The sequence below is a fragment of the Molossus molossus genome, unplaced genomic scaffold, assembly GCF_014108415.1.
Source record: "Molossus molossus isolate mMolMol1 unplaced genomic scaffold, mMolMol1.p scaffold_m16_p_6, whole genome shotgun sequence".
Taxonomy (NCBI): Eukaryota; Metazoa; Chordata; class Mammalia; order Chiroptera; family Molossidae; genus Molossus; species Molossus molossus.
In genome coordinates, this window is record NW_023425399.1 from 55,809,649 (window position 1) to 55,829,114 (window position 19,466).

The 19,466-nt window shown below is 56.2% G+C and overlaps 1 protein-coding gene across 1 annotated transcript in view; it reads right to left on the minus strand.

Moving 5' to 3' along the window:
* PLXNA1 (plexin A1) overlaps window positions 1-15,740 on the minus strand; it is a 56,214-nt gene extending 40,474 nt beyond the window's left edge. Inside the window, exons 1-3 of the mRNA XM_036245345.1 lie at window positions 15,568-15,740; window positions 9,284-10,541; window positions 7,087-7,269 (exon numbers count right to left, since the gene is read on the minus strand). Of these exons, the coding sequence (XP_036101238.1) occupies window positions 7,087-7,269; window positions 9,284-10,519 (1,419 nt within the window). The 5' untranslated portion in view covers window positions 10,520-10,541; window positions 15,568-15,740. The remainder of the gene's footprint in view (window positions 1-7,086; window positions 7,270-9,283; window positions 10,542-15,567) is intronic.
* Window positions 15,741-19,466: the final 3,726 nt, after the last annotated feature.

The window sequence follows — 19,466 nt, forward strand, 5'->3', positions numbered from 1 at the left end:
TTCTGTGAAGTGAGGGTGCACTGACTGAGCCAATTCCTGGTCTCCAGACTGGGTGTGGGGGTGGGAGGAGAACAGGACCATGGGCGGGTGGACAAGCAGAGGACAGGGTCAGCAGCCAGCGAGCTGGCCATGCACAGGGCTGGGACCTCCCAGGCATCCCCCTCCTCCTGAGACACAGTTGCCTAGCCTGTTCCCAGCCCTCCAGGAGGCAGGGTGGTACTAGGAGGGGCTGTGCAAGGGGCGGGAGCCTCTGCCATCCTCTCCTTCCTGATCAGAGCCAAATGGCTGAGGCCCTGAGAGACATAAGCTCCCAGACCATTTTTTTCCCCACTCATGGACTGCCACAAGATTCCCTCCTCTTCAGGTTGGGGTAAGGTTCCAGGCCCCTTCCAGGGACCATTCTCTGAAAGGCCAGGAAGAATCTGATACTAGAAAAGCAACTAGCAATTTCCTCTTGGCAGAAACTGGGTAATTAAAATATGGTTTGCAAGATGCCTGATGGCTGTAATTGGGCCGGACCCACCTGGCAAGGTATGTTGGGGGAGAATCCCAGGAATCTCATCTTTCCCACCTCCAACTCACAGACAGAAAAGAACAGGGACCAATCAACCCAAGCAGTGGTCTCCACGACCCTTAGTCTCATCTGCTAATAGACAACCACCTCTTGCAGGGCTATGTGAAAAACTCAAGGTTCCAAAAGTTGGGGAGGCAAGCCTGCAGGAAGCTGCCTGGAGACTGGACTTCCAAGGCTCAATCCTGCCATAGGGAGGAGCTGCAAAGCTCGGCCACAAGGCAGTGTAGGTTACATGGCCTTCCATCACATGTCATTGTCTGAGGCTGTCCTCAGCTGGGATGTGGCCAGTGTACCTACCTGCAGCCTAAAATTTAGCACTTGGTGCAACTAAGGATGCTATGGCAGAGTGTAGTGACTAGCCTGATGTAATCTCAACCCCAAAAGCCATTTGCTGTCCACTCTCCCATTTATGACTCCAGAGCCCCAGAGAGCCGGATCCTCACAGACCCACATCACCCACACTACCCCCACCCACTGGGTCCCTAAGCCAAACAAGTAGATGTAAGCCCCTTCCACTTCTCAAAGTCACCACAATCCTCTGGCTACCTGCCTTGACCCAGGCCAGCTGTCCAAAACCTCTCCCAGAATCCTGTGAGACACCTCTCTGCCCCCACAACGCTGACCACTGCAGGGACACTGGTGAATTGCCCACCACATGCAAAATAAGGGTTATCTGAGGAACCACCTGACACCTCTTTTTCTTCAGGCCCCCCTCAGTTCCCAGCATGCACTAGGACACCCCTGAGTTTTAGTCATGCTGCTCCTTCTCTCCAAACACCCTTCTAAGCAGACTCCAAATTCCCTGGACTGTTCCAGCCTCTGTATTCATCTCACTGTACTGCCAAAGCTCCCATACCCTGACCCCCAACAGGAAAGGTCCTGGAGGGCAAGGCCCTGTCTGCCATGGTGGGGGGAAGGCAACTGTACATTGTAGTCAGTAACCTTGGGCCCTCATGAAGATGTCCCCACCAGGCTGGCCCTGAGCCTGGACATGCTAAGAACTTAGCATAGGGAGGCCACTGCTAGCCAGCACCTAGAAGGGTAATAGTTATCAGAGGTACCCAGATGCCCCTGCCAGGGCTGAGGCCTAATTAGCCAGACCCCACAAGAAGGAGGGCTTGGAGTGTTGGGCCTGATGCAGGGCCCCCCTGCACATCTGTGGGAGACTTTGCTGGCCACCAGCTAGTGGGAAGCAGAAGCAATGCTCATGTGGCATGGACTCTGGGACAAGGGGCTGCAGGGTGAATGAGAGGTCCCTGTGCCCTTCTGGTTCAGCATACCATGGCCAGCTGCACCCACGAGAACCATGCAGAGAAGGTCACACACACATCCACAGGACACACAGGTGTCCACAGTGCACAATGCGATTCCACCCAAAGGTTCAAGCAACTACTGTCCTTGGTGGGAAGGGGCAGTACACTCATGGGACCCACAGGCACAACAGCTAAGACAGGGCAGCAGGCATCCAGGACTGTTCCACTCCCTGCCAACAATTCCTAGGGGAATGACCACCACCAGGACCAGTAACCTGCCATGAGCATGACTGTAAGTTGACCAAACACCCTGCCAGGCACTCTCACACATCCCCACCTAGTCTTGGAAAACACCTGGAGATTCATGACAAGAAAACCATAGCAGATCTGGCAGCACCACTCCCAGGTAGAAACCCAACAAAAATGCGGCTCTGTACTCACTGAAGTCGCACACAGAAGCTGCGCACGAACTCGTAAGCAGTACTGCTGTCACAAAGCCATGTGGAACGCACAGTGCCTCCAAGTAGAATAACACCATGCACATATGTGTGGAGTAAAAGCCACCACAACACAGAACCAGCCCTGGCTACCCACACAGCAGGGCAAGTCTCACAAATAGCCTAGGCAAAGGAAGACAAAAAAAGTTGTGCTGTGTGGCTCAAGTGACAAAAGTCCCCAAACCAGCAACACAGCCCTAGGGAGAATGGAGGTCAACCAGTGTAGTAACCCTTGAAGAAGGGGAGTGACTGGGGGCTTCAAGGAGACAAGGTATACAGTATGCTCTTGTGTGACGCTTCCAGGGCTGTCCATCCACAGCTGTGTGCTGTCCTGCGGGTACATCACCCTTCAGAGGGGACGTCAGTCACAGAGTAGCCACACACTACAAACAGCCACGTACTCATGTTTCAGCATGAGAATGCCTGCCGACCCACAGAAGCCAACAGTGCAGTCTGTTCCTCTGAGCTCCTATAGTCTTTGGAGGGCAAGTTCCTGGAGATCACCATCCACCACCCCCCTGCCCCCAGATACACAAGATGCAGATCCACAGGGCCACAGGCAGCAGGTCAGGGGAAGGTGGCACAGAGAGCTGAGAGGTTTGAGGTCTTGGGGCCCAGTCCTGCTCAGCATCTCTCTTGGGGCCAGCATCCCTGCCCACCCTTGCCCCCAGTCTCACAAGACTCCACAACCTGCCTCCTGTACAGACCTGGGCTTTGGGAAACAGGTCCCTGATCAACACATCAAATAGGCTTTCAGCCCAGGGCAGGAAGAACCTGGCACAGAGATCCTGAGAAGAGGCCCACAATGGCCACCCCAGCTGCAGGAACTTGCTGCCAATCACTCCACATAGATCTTAAATGTGCCACTTGACTTGCATGGTCTCTGAATTTCAGAATCCTGTCAGGGGAAAGGTGGTGCCAGGGGAGTGGAAAGATGCATTTAGAGGGAAGCTTCTAGAGATGTGAAGGCCTTTGGAGGGTAACAGGTGTCCCTGTCCCTGGCAGTCTAAATCAAGAGCAGCAACCACAGACAAAGCAGTGATGTCCAAGGACAAGGTGAGAACAGGAACCTCCAGTTGTGAGGCTTCAAGCATAAGAATGGCAGCCCAGCCAGCTTGGCCCAGGCTCTGGGGCACAAGTGATGCAACCACAGCTCTGTCTCTCCTCCACACATGAATCACTATGGAGAAAACAACATCAACCTGTCCATGGGCCACCCAACAGCTCTGGGGAGGCAGGGCCCATCCAGTGTAGAGGGAAGGAAACTCAGGACCCGAGAAGAGGGGGCTTCACTTCTGGACAGGAGCAGCCCAAGCACCCACTTGGACAGCTGTCCCTTGGGCCGATCCCCAAGGCTCTCCAATACCCTGGGGGCCCACAATGTCATGGCCCATATCCCCAGGCCACATACTGGTGGTTCATAGTACCCTTGGGTTGATTCATGACAACTTTTACAAATGTTCATTAGTTGCCAAAGCTTAACAATCAAGAGATCTCACGCAAAATACAGATTTGCACAGACAGGGCCCATAGCTACCAGAGTGTGCAGCATTGAACTAAGGGCAAAACTGAATTCCTCTGCCAAGCCCCTGGGCCCTGCAGCAGGGAGAGGACCTGTTTCCACCTTTGCTTTGTAGAAAGGGAGTCAGAAAAGGCGGGCTGGGGAACAGATAGGGAGGGCATCCACTGGCAGGAGTCTAGGGCCTGTTCTCTCCTCACCCACCTGAGTTGACTCCAAAGGACTCAAACCAATGGTTGCCCTGGGAATTCCTAAAGGGCCCAGGAGGTCCCCAAGGCCACAGGAGAGGTGGGGGGGGGGGGGCTACATGCAGGGCTGGGGCTCTGGGGTATGTCAGCCCAGGAGGACGGGCTGCCTATGTGGGGAGTGCAGGTGGCAGGCAGGGCCCCTAGGTAAGAGGGGAGTCAGACAAAAAGAGCACCCTTTCCCCCTAGCCCCACCCTACTCCAACCCCCACCTGTAGAAGTGCCCTGGGGTTGATTTGAGCCCCAAGGCCACACAATTTCTAGGAGTGGAAGGCAGAGAAAGAGGAAGGCACAGGAGCTGGAGCCCAGTCTGGTCCCATGATGATGTCTTGGGCTGTGGAAAAAGCCCAGCAGGCTAGCAGCTCAAGACAGGAGCAGGCCATGGGGGGCTTCTGGGTAAGGGGCCACACCTTAGGCTTATTCAGAGAGAGAGAGAGAGAGAAGGTCACTGAAGTAAGGGCTCCCATTTCCTGTCTGCTAGGGACCCATACAAAAGGGAGAGAGGCTATAGTCATAAGCGAGGACCCTGGCGCTAGTAACGCTGGACACCAGCCACTTCCAATTATATTCCTCAGTTTCCCCATCTATCAAGTGAATGACAGCGTTGCTGAGGACTCCATGAGACACCACCACATGAGCACTCACTACATGTCCTAAGAGGGAGCAGGAGTGCATTGGGCTCTGGGCCTGCCTGCACATCCTCTCCCTCATCCTGCTCTTGGGGAAACCAAGGCTCAGAGAAGCTGGACTGGCCAGCAGATCACACAGCTGGTGAGGATGAGAGCCACTGCATGAGACTGAGGTGTGAACAACAATGTGACGGCTTGCTGAGATGTCCTTTATTCAGGCACGTACATTTGGATGAAAGGGTTGCGTGTGGCAGGTCTAGGGGTGAGGCAGGGACACAACTCCATGGAGAAGCCTCAACACCAATGCAACAGAATCCCCAAACTCGCAGACTACCACCACCAGGCCAGCAGCACCTGGGCATGGCTGACCCACCACCCAGAAAGAGCGCTGTCCACTCATGTGTAGTGCGTGGTGCCCAGCTGATGAGTCCAGGGGTGGAAGGAGCCAGTACCCAGGATAGGGTTCTGTAAAACAGTTATGGTGCAGTGGGAGACGAGGAGAGGAGGCAGGGGACTTCTGGCTGTGGTTTCCCCATGCTCAATTAAGCATCTTCTCATTAATGGGCCCAAGTCCAACTCCACAATCCACATGCTGGGTCTCAGTTTCTCCTGTAGGAGTGGTCAGGGAGGCAGGAGAGCAGGACTAACTGGACTCAAAAGCTCTCACCCAGACCCCACCCAGAAGAGGCCCTGAGGCAGGGGAGTGAGGAGTATGTGTGTTGGGGAGGAGGGAGTAGGGTTGGACTAACCTGTTCTCCCAGACATGCAGGGTGGTCTGTGGACACAGACAGCACCCCAGCCAGCTGCCTGCCAGCCATCAAAAGGTTGGAAGAGGCATTCCCAGCCCCAGGGAGCCCGACCTCCTGCTGGGTAACAAGCTCTGGGACACCCTGTGGAATGTCTCCAACAGACTCCCCTACCACTTCCAGGCACTCACCTCACGGGGAGGTTCTCTGGCCTTACCAGGCACACCCTGCACAACACACCACATAGAAGATCCAATGCCAACCCCTCTTCCCCAGCCCTCTGTGTCCTCCCTGGGACAGAAAGAAGGAGTGAATGCTGAGTAGGGGCTTCATCTCGGAAAGGGAAAGGTCAGTACACTCAGGCCACAGGCAGTACCCTCAACACCAGAGCTGGGGGTGTGAGAATGGGTCACACCAGAGAACTGGTTCTGAGTGCACAGGAGCTTGCACGGAAGGTGGCAGGGTCTACACTGGCCTGCTCTCCATCCCTGCCAGCTGGAGTTGGGCAAGCACTCAACTTCACAGTCACAGTGAGCAGAAACCGACAGCACCCCAGGGTGGTCTTTAACTGGGCCCCAGGGCCACCCTAGCACAAGATGAGGGGAAGGGTGTCCCTTCTTGAGGTTACAGAGTCTGAAAGTGGTGGAACAGGATTCCCACCATGCAGACAGGGGGATCCCTCTCCTGCATACTGTGCATGGGAGCTGAAAGCACAGGCAAGTCTCGCCCCACCCATGGGTGCACAGCAGGGAGCTGTCAGCACTAGGCCTCAGGACACCTGTTATTTCATCTGCCAAGCTCCACCCCTGCACTGACCTGGGGCTCCCAGGTATCCCACCCTACAGTTGCCCTGGGAACTTCCTCCACATAGGCCAGTCCTACCCTTGTCTGGTCCTCCTTTACCCACCCACCCACCAAGTCAGCCTGACACAAGGTGGCTCACTCCATCTGCCCTTCTAGGAAGCCCTCCCAGCCCAGTTCTATAACAGCTCTGTCCAGCTCAACACTTGCTGATAAGAAGGAAACCTGGAAACATCAGACAGCTCTGCACCACATTACCCCCAGTTCTCATCCTGAGAAGTCCAGGGAATGGTCCTGAAGCTGGTCCCTATCACTCTGCAGTCAGTCACCATACTCCACTCACGTCAGCCCTTGGCATTGCTGCCTCCTCAAAGAAAAGGGGGCCTTCCACACAGCAGAGTGCTACCTTAGCAAACAATGGATCCCCAGGAGGGGAGAGGTTTCAGGCAGGCATGCCCCCACCACCCACACACACAGATTTCCCAAGTCACTGTGCATCCTCAGAGTAGGGCATCTCTGGGCCCCAGGAGGATGGCAGGATTGCCAGGCCTCTCACAAACCCTGACCCGCCCAGCTAGGGCCCCTACAGTGTCAGATGCAACACTGGAACACAGGAGGAGCAAGGGGAGGCAGGCCCACTGAGGCACCCTGGCCCACCCTTAGCCCTTGCCTGAGTCCTCATGGTCATTGATCCTAGCACAGATACGGTGCCCCGACTTCTTCATACACTGGATCTGGTCTCCAGGTCACAGAGCAATGCTGTCTCCTACCCCCAGCTCCAACCACCCCATCACCCCACCCAAACCCTACCCCAGGCCTGACCTTTCGGATGTGGCCACTTCGTGTGCCAGTGAACACCACGGTGTGGCCTCGGTAGTCATAGGCAGCCACGGCAGTCAGGCCATCCTCCTTGTCCACAAACAGGGGCATGCCCTCAATAGTAACCGTGCCCCCCAGCGGCTGGTTGAAGTCCTGCCCGCAGAAGTCATCATCGATCTGTAGGGGCTGTGGGAGGGGAGAGATGAGACCCTAGGCTTCCCAGCTTGCCCCAAACATCTTCTCCCTGAGGGTGGGGCCTCGCAGCCAGGACCAGCCAGCTCTACTAAACAAAGGGGTTCATGGAGGGTCCTCATAGGCTACCATATGGCCACACAGAAGGGAAGTGGCCCAGGGCATTGCCCACACAGATCTGAGGGATCAAAGACTCCTGAACCAATTCGACAGATGGAGAAACCAAGGCTCCTCAAGGTAGCCCAAGGCCCAGACAGGCTAGGGCTAGACCCATTTCTCACATGCACACTACACACAGGCCCCACACCCAATTCTGGATCAGGAGGAGTGAAGAAGGAGGCAGTCTGGGAACAGGCCTGGGAGTAGCCAACCAGAGGGCCAGGCCCACTGCATGAGTGATAGCCAAACAGAGGCATGTGACAGTCCTGGGGAAGGCGGTAGTAGCTGTGGACCACATTCTGTCTTGAAGAGTTTGTTCAAGATGGGAGACAAGGGTCACACCTAAAAGGCAAAGGGAGGAGCCCAGCTGAGGAGGTGACTGAGTATAAAGTTACAGAGAAGGCCAGCAGACAGGGAATGTGGGGGCAGCAAGAGGGAGAGGGGGCAAGGTAAAAGAGGCAGGTTCTAAGTGATGAAAGGGGACAGCTGGTCTCCTTAGTAGCAAGCTCAGGGACTGAGGTCTGCAGGGAGAAGAGTCACCAATGAGGTAGGGCCACCAGGGCTGGGAGCCAGAAGTGGACAGATAGGCAGAGAGGCGAGGTCAGGGCTGGGCTGGGGTCATGGAGCAGTCCCAGAATAAGGACCTGACCACGGGGGGCTGTAAGGAAGAGGAAGTGGAGGGAATGTGAGGAAGAGGTGGAGACAATCCTCAGGAGAGGGGACAGACCTGGCCATGGGCATAAGGAATACAAATCACACAGTATGACCTCAGCATGCGGTGCCCCTCCAAGCCTCAGTTTCTCCATCTGTATAATGGAGATAAAACACCTTCCTTGAAAAGCCAAGAGAAGGATGAATGATGCATCTGCCTAGTGCACCTAGGATGTGGAGGGTGGCCCTGTCATGAGGCACCCCCACTGCACTGGACGTGAGAAGGGGACCCTCACTGTCCCACCTGTCCCACAAACCAGTGTCACTCCCAGTACAGACATGGGAAACCTGAGGCCAGGGTGGTGGCAAGTCCCAGGCAGCAGGAGCAGTGGGGCTGAGCCTGGCTCGGGAAGTCCCCAACCTGGGTGAATTCCCAGCTCTTTCAACTTGTGACCCTGAACAAGTTCCCCTTTAAGCCTGGTGTCTTCCTCTGGAAAATAGTGATTGCTATCACCTGGTGATATGAGACGCTTTCCAAAAACCAGTTGGCCCTATCAGGCCTAGAGACAGGAGCTATGGCTGCAAGCTACTGAGCTCCCCCCAGTACCCATGTGCTCAGGCAGCTCCAATATCAGGACTGGTGTCATCAGATCCCACTGCCAAGTGAAAGCAGAGAGGCCAAGAGGGCAGACACATGGCCAGGCACCTAAGACAAGGATGAGCAGAGCTCTTGACAGGGGACTGTAGGGGGAGACAGTGTCTGGTGCCCACCTGACCCTGGTCTGACTCCAGCTCTGCCTCTTACTGGCTGTGTGACCCCAGGCAAGTCACCTCATCTCTCTGAGCCTCAGAGACCTCACCCGTAAAAGGGAGACTATGTGGGACCAGCAAGCACCCAGAACAGTGCCAGGAACGTGTACCGTACTCTGTCCAACATACACAGGGACTTGTGGACTGAAGAATACGGTCCTGTTCCCCTCACCCCCATCTCCTAAAGAAGAGAATAGCACAGATCTACAAGCAGGCTCTGAGGCCCACACCAAGGGATCAACTCCTACCCTCTAGGAGACAATGGGCAAGCAGAGGCACCTAGAACATGGGCATGTGGTCAACAATGTTGTTCTTTCAGAGGTGAATGAAGTCACACTGAGCCAAAGCTGCCCATTTGTGAGGCTGGCAGGGCAAGGTGCCCACTCACCGAGTTGATGCAGCCCAGTTCCTTGTTGAGCAGCCAGGGCAGTGAGAGCTTGCCCTCACCACGGTAGCAGGACTGGATGCGTTCCTTGATCTTCTCCTTGATGGCTCTAAGCGTGAACAGGCATAGTACTGATTCCTTAGGTGGCTTCACACGGTTCTTCTGGCCCTGAGCAAACACGGTGAACAGCACATCCTCATTGTCAGCCAGGCCCAGTTGGCGGGCCAGGGCACTGCCAGGCCGGCTCAGGTACGCATCCTGCACCAGGCGGTACTCCACCCCCGCCTGCTCGCAGCCAATGGGGAACTCAACATATGAGTAGAATTTGGGGTCATCCACACACAGCCGCACAATCTTGGAGGTAAAGAAGTGCTCGCCGGCGGCATCTGGTGAGGTCAGCTGTGTGTCCAGCTGCAGAGTGAGGTAGTACACAAACTGCTCACTGCGAAAGCTGTACACGTAGTAGATGTCAAAGGCCGGGAACTTGGACAGTGTGTCTGAAGGAATCTTGAGCTGTGACGATACAAATTCGTCCTGGTACACAAAGCTGAACATGTCTGCATCCTCCTCGTTGGCCATTAGCCGGCGGCTAGACAGTGTGGGGAAGTACTCAGACTTGCCATCGATGGGTGTGCCCACAAAGAGCTTGGCCTGGGCCTGGCCCGGTGGCCTGGCAATGAGCACACCTGCCATGCTGCCTGCCTCATGCACGCTCGAAAGGTAGTGCTCCTTGCGGTGGTGCGGTTCGCCCAGCTTGAAGAGATCATCCAGCCGCAGGAACTGGCAGATGCCCTGGGAGGCGCTGCCACAGGCTAGCAGGCGATTAGCAGCATAGTCCAAAAGCAGCAGCTTGTTGACATTATTGGTGCTGCCCAGGCCGTGGGGGCATGACTGCACACTGGGCGGCGGGTAGCACTTCTCGTTGTCCTCCACAGGGCCAGTCACGTGAGCTCGCAGCAGTGTCAGGTTCCCTGACAGCTTGTAGATGCGGTTCACCGCACCCACGTACACCTCGCCTGTCTGCTCGTGGACCACCAGGTGGGTGAGGCCCCAATCAATGGCCGAGAAGGTGCGGAAGACAGGCTGAGGACCCCTAACCGCTCTAGTGGCACCTGCCACTGCCCAAATAACCCCCAGCAGCAGCAGCAGCTTCAGGAGCACCCACGGGCTCAGACGTAGCAGTGACATGGCAGGCCTGGGCTTCAGGCCTCGGCACACAGGTCCTGCAGGGATGTGCATCACGGGGCCAGGAGCCTCAGCCCTGTGGGGAGAACAACAAAAGGTGTGAGTGTGGGCAAGGCCTTACTCCCGAGAGGGCAGACATGCCAAATGCCATCTGCTGAGCTCTCTGGTGTGCCTATCTAGGCTGGGGCATCCCATGCTCCACATCCAAGGGCATGATCTAACCCTGGAGAAGCCAGAGGTACAGAGAGGATACCTCCGCAGCCTAAAGCCCTGCAAACAGCAAGGAGTGGGCCAGGAATCACCAAGATCAAGCCTGTGATCCCAGCATGTAGCACAGGACACCTGTCTGCCCACCAGACATGCACCATGAATGTCTAGGCCTGCCACTGCCGGCTAGGTGGAAGAGAGTAATGGACCGAGGAACAAGGAGGCAGGTGAGAAGGGCTTGGGAGCCATCACCTCCTGACTCAGAGCCTCCCCATGTCCTAGGGGAGGTCCAAGGCTCCCAGGGCGGGTGAAAGCCTCTGCTCAAGGCTCTGGGGACAGGTGCTTACTTGTAGTCCCTGGACAATCCTACTTGCAGGTACTACCCCCACAGCAGACAAGGACATATGGGCAGTAATGCTCAGTGCAAGCAGAAATCAATTTGGGTCACCTTGGCCCTGGGGCCAGCCTCCATACTCTGCAGACTGATCCAAAAGCCAAGCTGTATGCACCCACCACCTACCATCCCCAGACAACTTCCCTGGTTAACTGCCTCCAAGTTCCCCTTCAAAACCCTCAACCCAACTCCAAGGAAAGAGAAAGCAGAACAGGGACTCCCTGAACCCTACCCCTCAGCAATGGCCCTCCCCAACCTCCAGCCCCTCCACCCCCACCCTCAACACACTCCCAGCACCATCCACCTTCATACCAGGCCCCAGGCAGCCCCATGACCCTCATCTTTAATCCCCAGGTCACACTCACCCCCTAAGTCTCCCCTAATCTGCCCACCCCTCTCCCACCTGGATGACCACAGCACTTGGCCCTCTCTGCTCACAACCCAGTCTTCAAACAGGACCCTGCGCCACTTTTCTGAATGACACATAAGGTTTCCAGCACCCCCTCCCCAAATCCTGCCATGGACCCCCTTCTTACGGAAAAGTCTCATCTTCCCCGAGTCCAGAAGTTGGCAGTCAGGCACTGGGTTAAATCCAGACTCTATAACCATGTAGCCCTGTTTTCCCATTTGTAAAATAGGGATGACAACAGCTCCCTTCTCGTGGGTAAAATGGGGAGAAGATCAGGGCACTCCTGCAAGGTGCCATCAGCAGGAGTACCCTTTCCACGCCAGCAGGGGCCCTGCCCTGGCTCTGCCAGATGTGCTGGGACCTCTCACCCAACTCTTGGCTGGAGACTGACCAGAGATGCTGAGCACCAACTGTAGGCAAGCTGCACACATCCTTGCTCCTAGACAATGCCCCTAATATAGCCTGGCAGCCCCATTTTATAGATAGGGAAGCTGAGGCCCAAAGGACCCTCTGCCAAGTTCAGGTCGGGACCTGGGCACAGGGCAGCTAGCTGCCAGACAAGGCCCAGGGGTCCGGAGGCCTCCATGTCTGCCTTCCCCTGGGCCCTTGGATTTGCTATACTCTCCCCTTGAGTGCTCTTCCCTCTCCTACCCCCATGCCCCTGCTCAGTCTCAGCTGTCTCCCCTGATTTGCTGGCTATAGGTAGCAGCTGCTCCCTCACAGTCAGTCACTCAGTTTAAATTTGCTGCCCAAGACTTGCAAATGGTTTTGTTACTTATTGTTCCCAGACACTCTCCCCACTAAAATAACAGTTCTCTGAGAACAAGCCCTAGCTCTCTGTGGTTTGCCAGAGGTATCCCCAAAGCTGATCCCAAGAGCCCATACTTGAGAATGAATTAATGAGTCCTGGACAGAGCAGGACCTGATCCCTTATCTTGTCCTCACTCTCCACACACTTCTGCCCAGTGAATGCCCACACCCACTGCTCAGGTAGGGAAACCAATGATCAGGAAGCAAGCGGTGTTAGTCAGGATCCCACCAGCAAGAAAACCAGGTTGTGCTGCCTTGCTGTTAGCTGCTTTTCCTTGAGGATCTCTGCCCAGACATAGCCCCAAGAACTACAACCACCTGGGACCTCTGTTGGCAGCCAGGAGAGGAGTGCCCAACCCCACACAGCCTACCCCCAGCTCAGGAGCCCAAGGCAGACCTGAGAAAAGGCTCTTCCCAGTGGTAGCAAGGCCTAGGCTGAAAGCTGAGTGCATGTGAACTCCAAAGAAAACATGGATCACTCACCCTTTATCAGTTCAAAGCAGACCTGCAATTACCAGGGGCTGGGCTCTCCCCTCCTCCGGGATAATTACACACATCTTAATGCAATTATGGGCCCTACTTTTTATATTAAACAGGAGGGACCCAACTGAGGAAGCCACCATCCAAACCCTGAGCCCACTCCCCCTCTCCTCCTGCAATAGAGACTGCCGGGAAGGGAACTGAAGGATAGGCCAAAGGGATGGGGCTGCCAGCCAGGAAAAGGGGCCTCTGGAACCCAGAGCTGGGTCCCTGCTGTCTTAGAAATAGGGTACCCAGGGCTCAGGTAGACCGAAAGTCAGTCAGCTAGTCCAGGCAGGACAGGGATGGATTCCTTTGCTCCAAGAGACCTGGACATCCAGCAGACTTGCTGGGACTCCCACATACCTCTGGTCTGCCCAGGAAAAAATGCATTCATTCCAAAGCTGCCTGGGTGCTGGGGAGGGCCATGCTAGGCTAGGGGAAGAGTGCACCAAACAAGCTGTGCTCTCAAGCTAGGAGGAAGCAGAACCAGTCACTGTGGTCTGGGGAAGCTCCCCAAGGAGCCCAGTTCTAGAAAAACTAGGCACAGAGGGAGCTTGCTGGGGAGAGGGCAGGGAGGGGGCGGCTTGGGTGGCAGACAACAAGAGCAAATGCTGGAGTGGAACCTCCTGGAGAGAGCAGTGAGAATGGCTGCAGCTTCCTGGCATGGGAAGCGGGCTGTGTTGGAGTCCAAACAGAGCCAGACTGGGGAGGAAGAAGCTGAACTGGTGTTGGGTGTGCTAACTGGGGGTGAGCAAGGGAGAGAAGAGAGACCAGGACAGAAGCAGATAGGCCTGGCACAGCAGGCTCCACTCCTGGATAGGATAGGCTCAGCTATACAACAGAGTATGGAGAGAGCAATGTCCCCTGTCCCTCTCCCAGTGGCCCCCTCCATCACTCTTCCTCATCCTGAGAAACAAAGACCTTCATTCACTCAGAATCTTCTTCATAGAGGATGAACTCAAGCACCACATCCCTGGATTTGGATTCTTCTAGGGCTTGGACAGTTTGGAGCACGGGTGGACTGAGAAGATACTACCATGCTGCCCAGTGGTATACCATTATTAACCAGGACAAAGAGCTGCCTGTCACCTCAACTCTCCCAACAGAGGCGGTCCCAAGATGACCTGCTCTCCCACCAGCCCTAAGGGACCAAGATCTGGGGGCACCGGAGTCCGGCTTCTCAGAAAAAGTGCCCACCCCTTGGCCTTCCCTGGAAGTGGTGGGCTCTTCTCCTAGCCAGCTGCTTTAGACCTGGGGCTGGGGGGCTTCTTTGGGGATCAGAGCACAAAGGCAATGACCTCGGGGCCACAGGAGGCCAGAAAAAGGCTGTCTGCTTTGTCCATGGCACTTCACTTGTCCCCTACTCCCAAGAACACACCTCAACCACAAAGGGGCTTGTGAGATCTCTGTCCATGCTGTTCAGTGCCTGAAACGCCCTTGCTAGGCCTCTGTGCCACCCTCCCAGGCTGACTTGCAGCCTAGCCCTGAAGCAGAATGGTCTACCTCTGGCATTGGGGCTGGGTGAGCACTCAAGGGTTGGGCAGAGTCTTAGCAGCCTGGTGCAACACCTGGTCTCTTCTGCAGATCCCAAACTAGCAGGGAGCCAAGGGTATTTGGAGGTGCTCCACAGGGACCAGAGAGCAAAGACTGAGCCCTTCCCCAACCCCCACTCCCTGCACAGACCCAGAGAACCGGCCCTGGCATAGAAGAAGAAGGTGCGGAAGCTCGGGTTCAGGGGGCAAAGGCATCGTCTACATCACTCTCAACACACACACCCCCCTTTCTTTCAAGGGGCGTGGCCCCAGCACCCCACAGAAGAGCAATGGCAGCTCCAGGCTCTAAGCAGTCACTGGAGCTCCTCTCACCTCCCTTTCCTGGACTGCAATTTGGATCTCACAGCACGCAGGGGACTCCCTGGAGCCCCACTCACCCTTCCCAGAGGCACCCTGCAATCAGCCACCCTGTCCCCAGCTGTGGTGCACAACAGGCCTGGTCCTTTCAGGAAGCAATCGGAAGCCTGCGAGGGAAGCAGGCTGACCCTGGAGAGGCCCTGCGAGGGGGAGTCTGAGGTCGAGAAGGCCCGAGCGAGCGGGGCGACCGCCCTCTCCCAGCCCGGGTGCGCGGCCCAGAGGGCCTGGGGCGGACACAGCACCCATCTCCCAGCGCCCGAGGCCAGAGGAATAAGGGGCGAGCGTGAGTCCCGGGGAAGCGGTTCCAGCTTTCACCCCGGGGCCCTAAGGGACTCACGGAGACGCAGACTCGCACGCCCTCCTCCAGCTCCCCCAAGCCCACCTTGTCTGGCCCAGTCGGCGGCCTTAGGTCCGACCCGGGCGCGGCCTGGGCACCCACAAGGGTCCTCCCCGTGGAGACGCCGCAAACTTTCTTTCCTGCCTTTGAGGAGAGGGCAGCGCTGGCCCTAGCCTCGCCGCCCCGCGCAGCTCCGCAGGCCAGGCCCGGCCGGTGGGGAGACCAATGGCGCGGGGCCTTGGGCCGGATCCGACTACGGCTGAGCGGAGACACCACGAGCTCGGCGCCGCAGCCGCGCCCGGCACAGGCGGGGGACGAGCCGCAGGGACACGCGGACACGCGCGCCGCAGTCCCCCATGCACACCCCCTGCCCGCCCGGTCGCACGTCCGCTTCCCGGTGGAGGCCGCCGCTGCGGGCCCGTGGGCGTCTCCCACCCGGGGCGCCCTCGCCTGGGACGCCCGTCGTCCCCGCTCCCCGCTCCCCGCCAAGGGGAAAGTTGCGCCCCTACTCACAGGCTGCCCCGGGGCACGCCCCGCCGCGGGCCATCGCCGCGCCCCGTCGCCCACGCCGCCGCCGCCTGCCCAGCCGCGGGGCCGCCCCAGCCGCGTAGACCGCCCTGCTCGAGGCCGCCGCCGCCGCCGCCGCACACAAGCTCTGTAGCGTTGCCGCGTCGCTGCTGCCCAGCATGAATGGGGAGACGAACGCCGAACGGCTGCGGACCAGCCTCGATCTCGCCGCCCGCGGAGCGCCGCGCTATACGCATGCGCCGCCCGAATCCGGGGAGGGCCTGGCAAGGACTGGCCGGGGCCTGCAGCGGCCTCCAGAGGGCGCTCTGCCCCGCGCCGCGAGCCCCCTGGGCCCACTGCGTGCCTTTTAAGAGCGCTGTAGCTGCCGGCCTTCGATGGCTCCGCGCCGGGGCAGCGGCAGGATTTCCACTGGTGGTCCCCGCGTCCGGTTTGTGCGAAGCCCGCCTCTCCAGGAGGCAGGGACATGACCCGGCCTCGGTGCGCCTGGGCTAGGAGCACAATCGTCGTTCACGGAAGGGTAAACCAAGGCCCAAGGAAAGAAAGCACCCTATATCCAGGGTCATGAAGCGCTTTAGGTCCTCGGTTCTTGGCTTCTGCGATCCCAACTGTTAAGTGGGGTGGGTACCCTCTCCGGTAAGCAAAACGATGGCCTCTTCCGGCCGGGCCGCAAGACCCATGCCAAACCCCTCCGTGCTGCGCATTCACTGATATGGACACGACCCTGGAGGAAAGTTCAGTCCCAGAGTCCGGGGCGGGGGGGGGGGGGGGGGGGGGGGGGGCGTGGCGGAATGGAAACCGGGCTGTCTCAGACTGAGGCCGGGGAGGCGGAGGCGCCGGGGCGGGGCTGCCCAGCAGGAGAGCCGATTGCAGTACCCATGGTGCTTACCCTGAAGCCTGAGCGTTCTAAGAGCCCCCCAAAGGTGGGGCGTGGGTGGCCCCCTAGGTAAATGCCCCAGGGAAGGTGAGGCGAGGCGCAGGAGCGTGTCTAACAAAACCAAAAGGGCCAGAGAGCTTTGTGGTGGGAAAATGAGGTGGGTGGGTGACAGCAGCAGAGTACCTTCATGCCCATGTCCTGTGAGAACCTGTCATCTCCACAGAAAACAGATCCAGTCCAGGGTAAGGAACTTAGCTCGGCCAAGGGGGGGTCCCTAGCCCCTCGTCCTCTACGTCCCCTCGGACAGTCCCTATCCTATTTTTGGGTTCATCCTTCCCTTGGTTTCCTTTGCTTATTTCAGCATGGTCTGCTGTTTTGCTGTGCTTGTCGTAGACATCACAGAGGCTCAATTTGCCCGCTGTGAGGACCCATCTTGGTGGGGTTGCTGATGAGCATTTTGTTCACTCCGCTTTGTAGTGTCCTTACACGTGGTACTGGTCATCCCATCTAAAGATGGACCAGCATCCTTGGTTTAGGCCCACTGTGCAGTGAGCTGTTATGGACATATCTTCGTAGGCTCTTGGCAGCAGATAGAATCTGGGGTGGACTGTTAGGTCACCATATTGGTTTGTGTTTACTTTGGGTGGATACCCCAAAACAGTTCCCCCAAATGATAGCTGGGTTTGCAGTTCTGGCAGCAGTTTGGGAGGGTCCTGGCAGCACCCATCCTCACAAACACTTTGCACTGTCACTCTGGAGTTGTTGCCTATCTGGTGATATGCACCAGTTTATCATTGTGGCTTTAATTTGCATGTCTCTGAGTGAGGGTGAGCTTCTTTTTCAAAAGTCCTATTTACTATTTTATTGAACAAGCACTAATCTACCATTGGATCTACACAGGACTCTGCTACATTTTATAGATGAGTATACTGAGGTGGGAAAGGTGAAATGACTTGCCCAAGTTTTCTAGCTGGTAGGTGGCAGAGCTGGAATGCTACCCCTGGTAGTCTAGCTCTAGTCTGTGGTCTCAACTTAGCCACTCTGCTACACTGCACACACACAAACCAACAAACCAGACCAAGCACCTTGCTTCCTTGTGGACTTCTGAGCCACTCACTTGAGTGCAGATTCTGGCATGGTTGGTTCACGTGCAGCAAGTCCCGTCTGTTTCCAAGCCTGCTTTCCTCATTCCTGAGATGGAGTTGGAGACCCCTCTCAGAGGTATGGTGAGGAGGTGTGAGTGTTAGTGCCACAGTGGGCCTGGGAAAATGTCCATTGCTGCCACCTGTTTTGGCACCAGAGCTGTCCCCACTTCTCTGTCTACTTGCTAACGTATCCTCATTGGAGCCACTGAGGCAGACACTACTCAAAGCCCTTCTCACACTGTGATCAACAGTCTCCAGGAGCCAGGGCTGCTCTTCTGGGGTCCAGCCCTCTATTTCCACTGTCTCCTGGGATGGATCAGGAGAGACGCTGGGCTCTGGGTCATGGCCAGTTAACATGCACCCTCATGTCCTATGGTTGCTTGACCAACAGAAACCTCAGTGTCCTGAACAGCATTCCCTCCTACAGGGTCCCTGCATCCCTGAGCCTTATGCATTACACTGGTTCCACACATCCCCACCCTGTCCCCTGCTCCTGCTCATATCACTGTTCTGTTCACTCCACTACGCAAAGGCAAGGTCTTTCCAAGATGGAAATTTTATTATACAATGCTCGAGCATCACTCACAACCATCAATTCCAAGACAGCCACAGGCCCGAGCACCATGAAGAAAACCGCAAGACTTTTAGATGACAGCAGAGCAGATTATCTTTATGACTGTGGGATAGGGAAGATTTCTTCAACAAAACATCAAAAATAAAGAAAAAAATAAAGAAAAATATGAATCAATTTGACTACCTTATAATTGGTTATTTTTGTACATTAAAATGTACATTAAGAGTTATAAAGAGTATAAAAGAGTTCATTAGGAGTTATAAAAGAGGAAGTGGCCAGACAAGCCAGGATTTAGGAAAAGATATCTGCAACACATATACATTTGACAAAAGATGCATATCCAGTATATAGAAGGAATTACCAAGAATCATAAGGAAAAGACAACAATCCAGTAGAAACATGGAGAGAAGACCCTAACAGGCAGTTTGTTAAAAGAAAATGGGAAATAACTGTTGCTCCAATTAGCCCAGTGCAGCAGTACCGACGCTCTGGAGCTCTGTCTAACCCAAGGACACCTGCCCTGCATTTAACAGGGAGCTCTTCACCTGCTCATGCCTGAGTGTGTGTGTGTGTCCTGACACTGCCCTCCAAGGAGGCCACCCCAATGCAGATGGGGAAGCAGGAGGCTCAGTTGGATTCACACCAGGCATCATGAGAGTAAATAAGTTCTGGACAGCTAGGGCCCTTCTTCTCTGGGGTTCCTCTGTGGCTTTGCTTCTATTGGCCAAGCAGTTCAGGAGGGTGTGGGGGTTGTTGGACTGCATGGAACAATTACTAGGAAGGACTCTGATCAGGGTTTTGGAGGAAGTTCTCATCACAGGAGCAGCTCCAGGGGGCCACTTCTGCATTCTAGTGATACAGAGATTTGAGCAAAAGTAGACTCAAGGGTGCCTTCTTTACTCCCCACAGTGGGCCCCCACCACTGATGGATGAGCAGGAGGACAGGGGAAAGAGCAGAGGGTGTCTTGGGTACCCAAAACCCTTGGGGCATGCCCACTGATCCCTGGCCACTAGGCTCCTGCCTGTCCCTTGTCCCCAATGTCAGTACTATTTCTCACCTCCCCCACTCCTGTCACCTCCTGCCCTGAGGATGTGGAGGCTTCTTTAGTCATCAGCTCCCACCTGCCCCTCCCCACCCTGCTTTCTACACTGTGACTGAAAGTATCTGAGAGAGGAGAGAAGATGGAGACCCTCCCTATGCAGACCCTCCAGGGTCAACACACAGAACACCTCCACCCCCGACCTCATGGTATGTGTACACATGTGCATACACACTGGGGGCAGGCAAGGA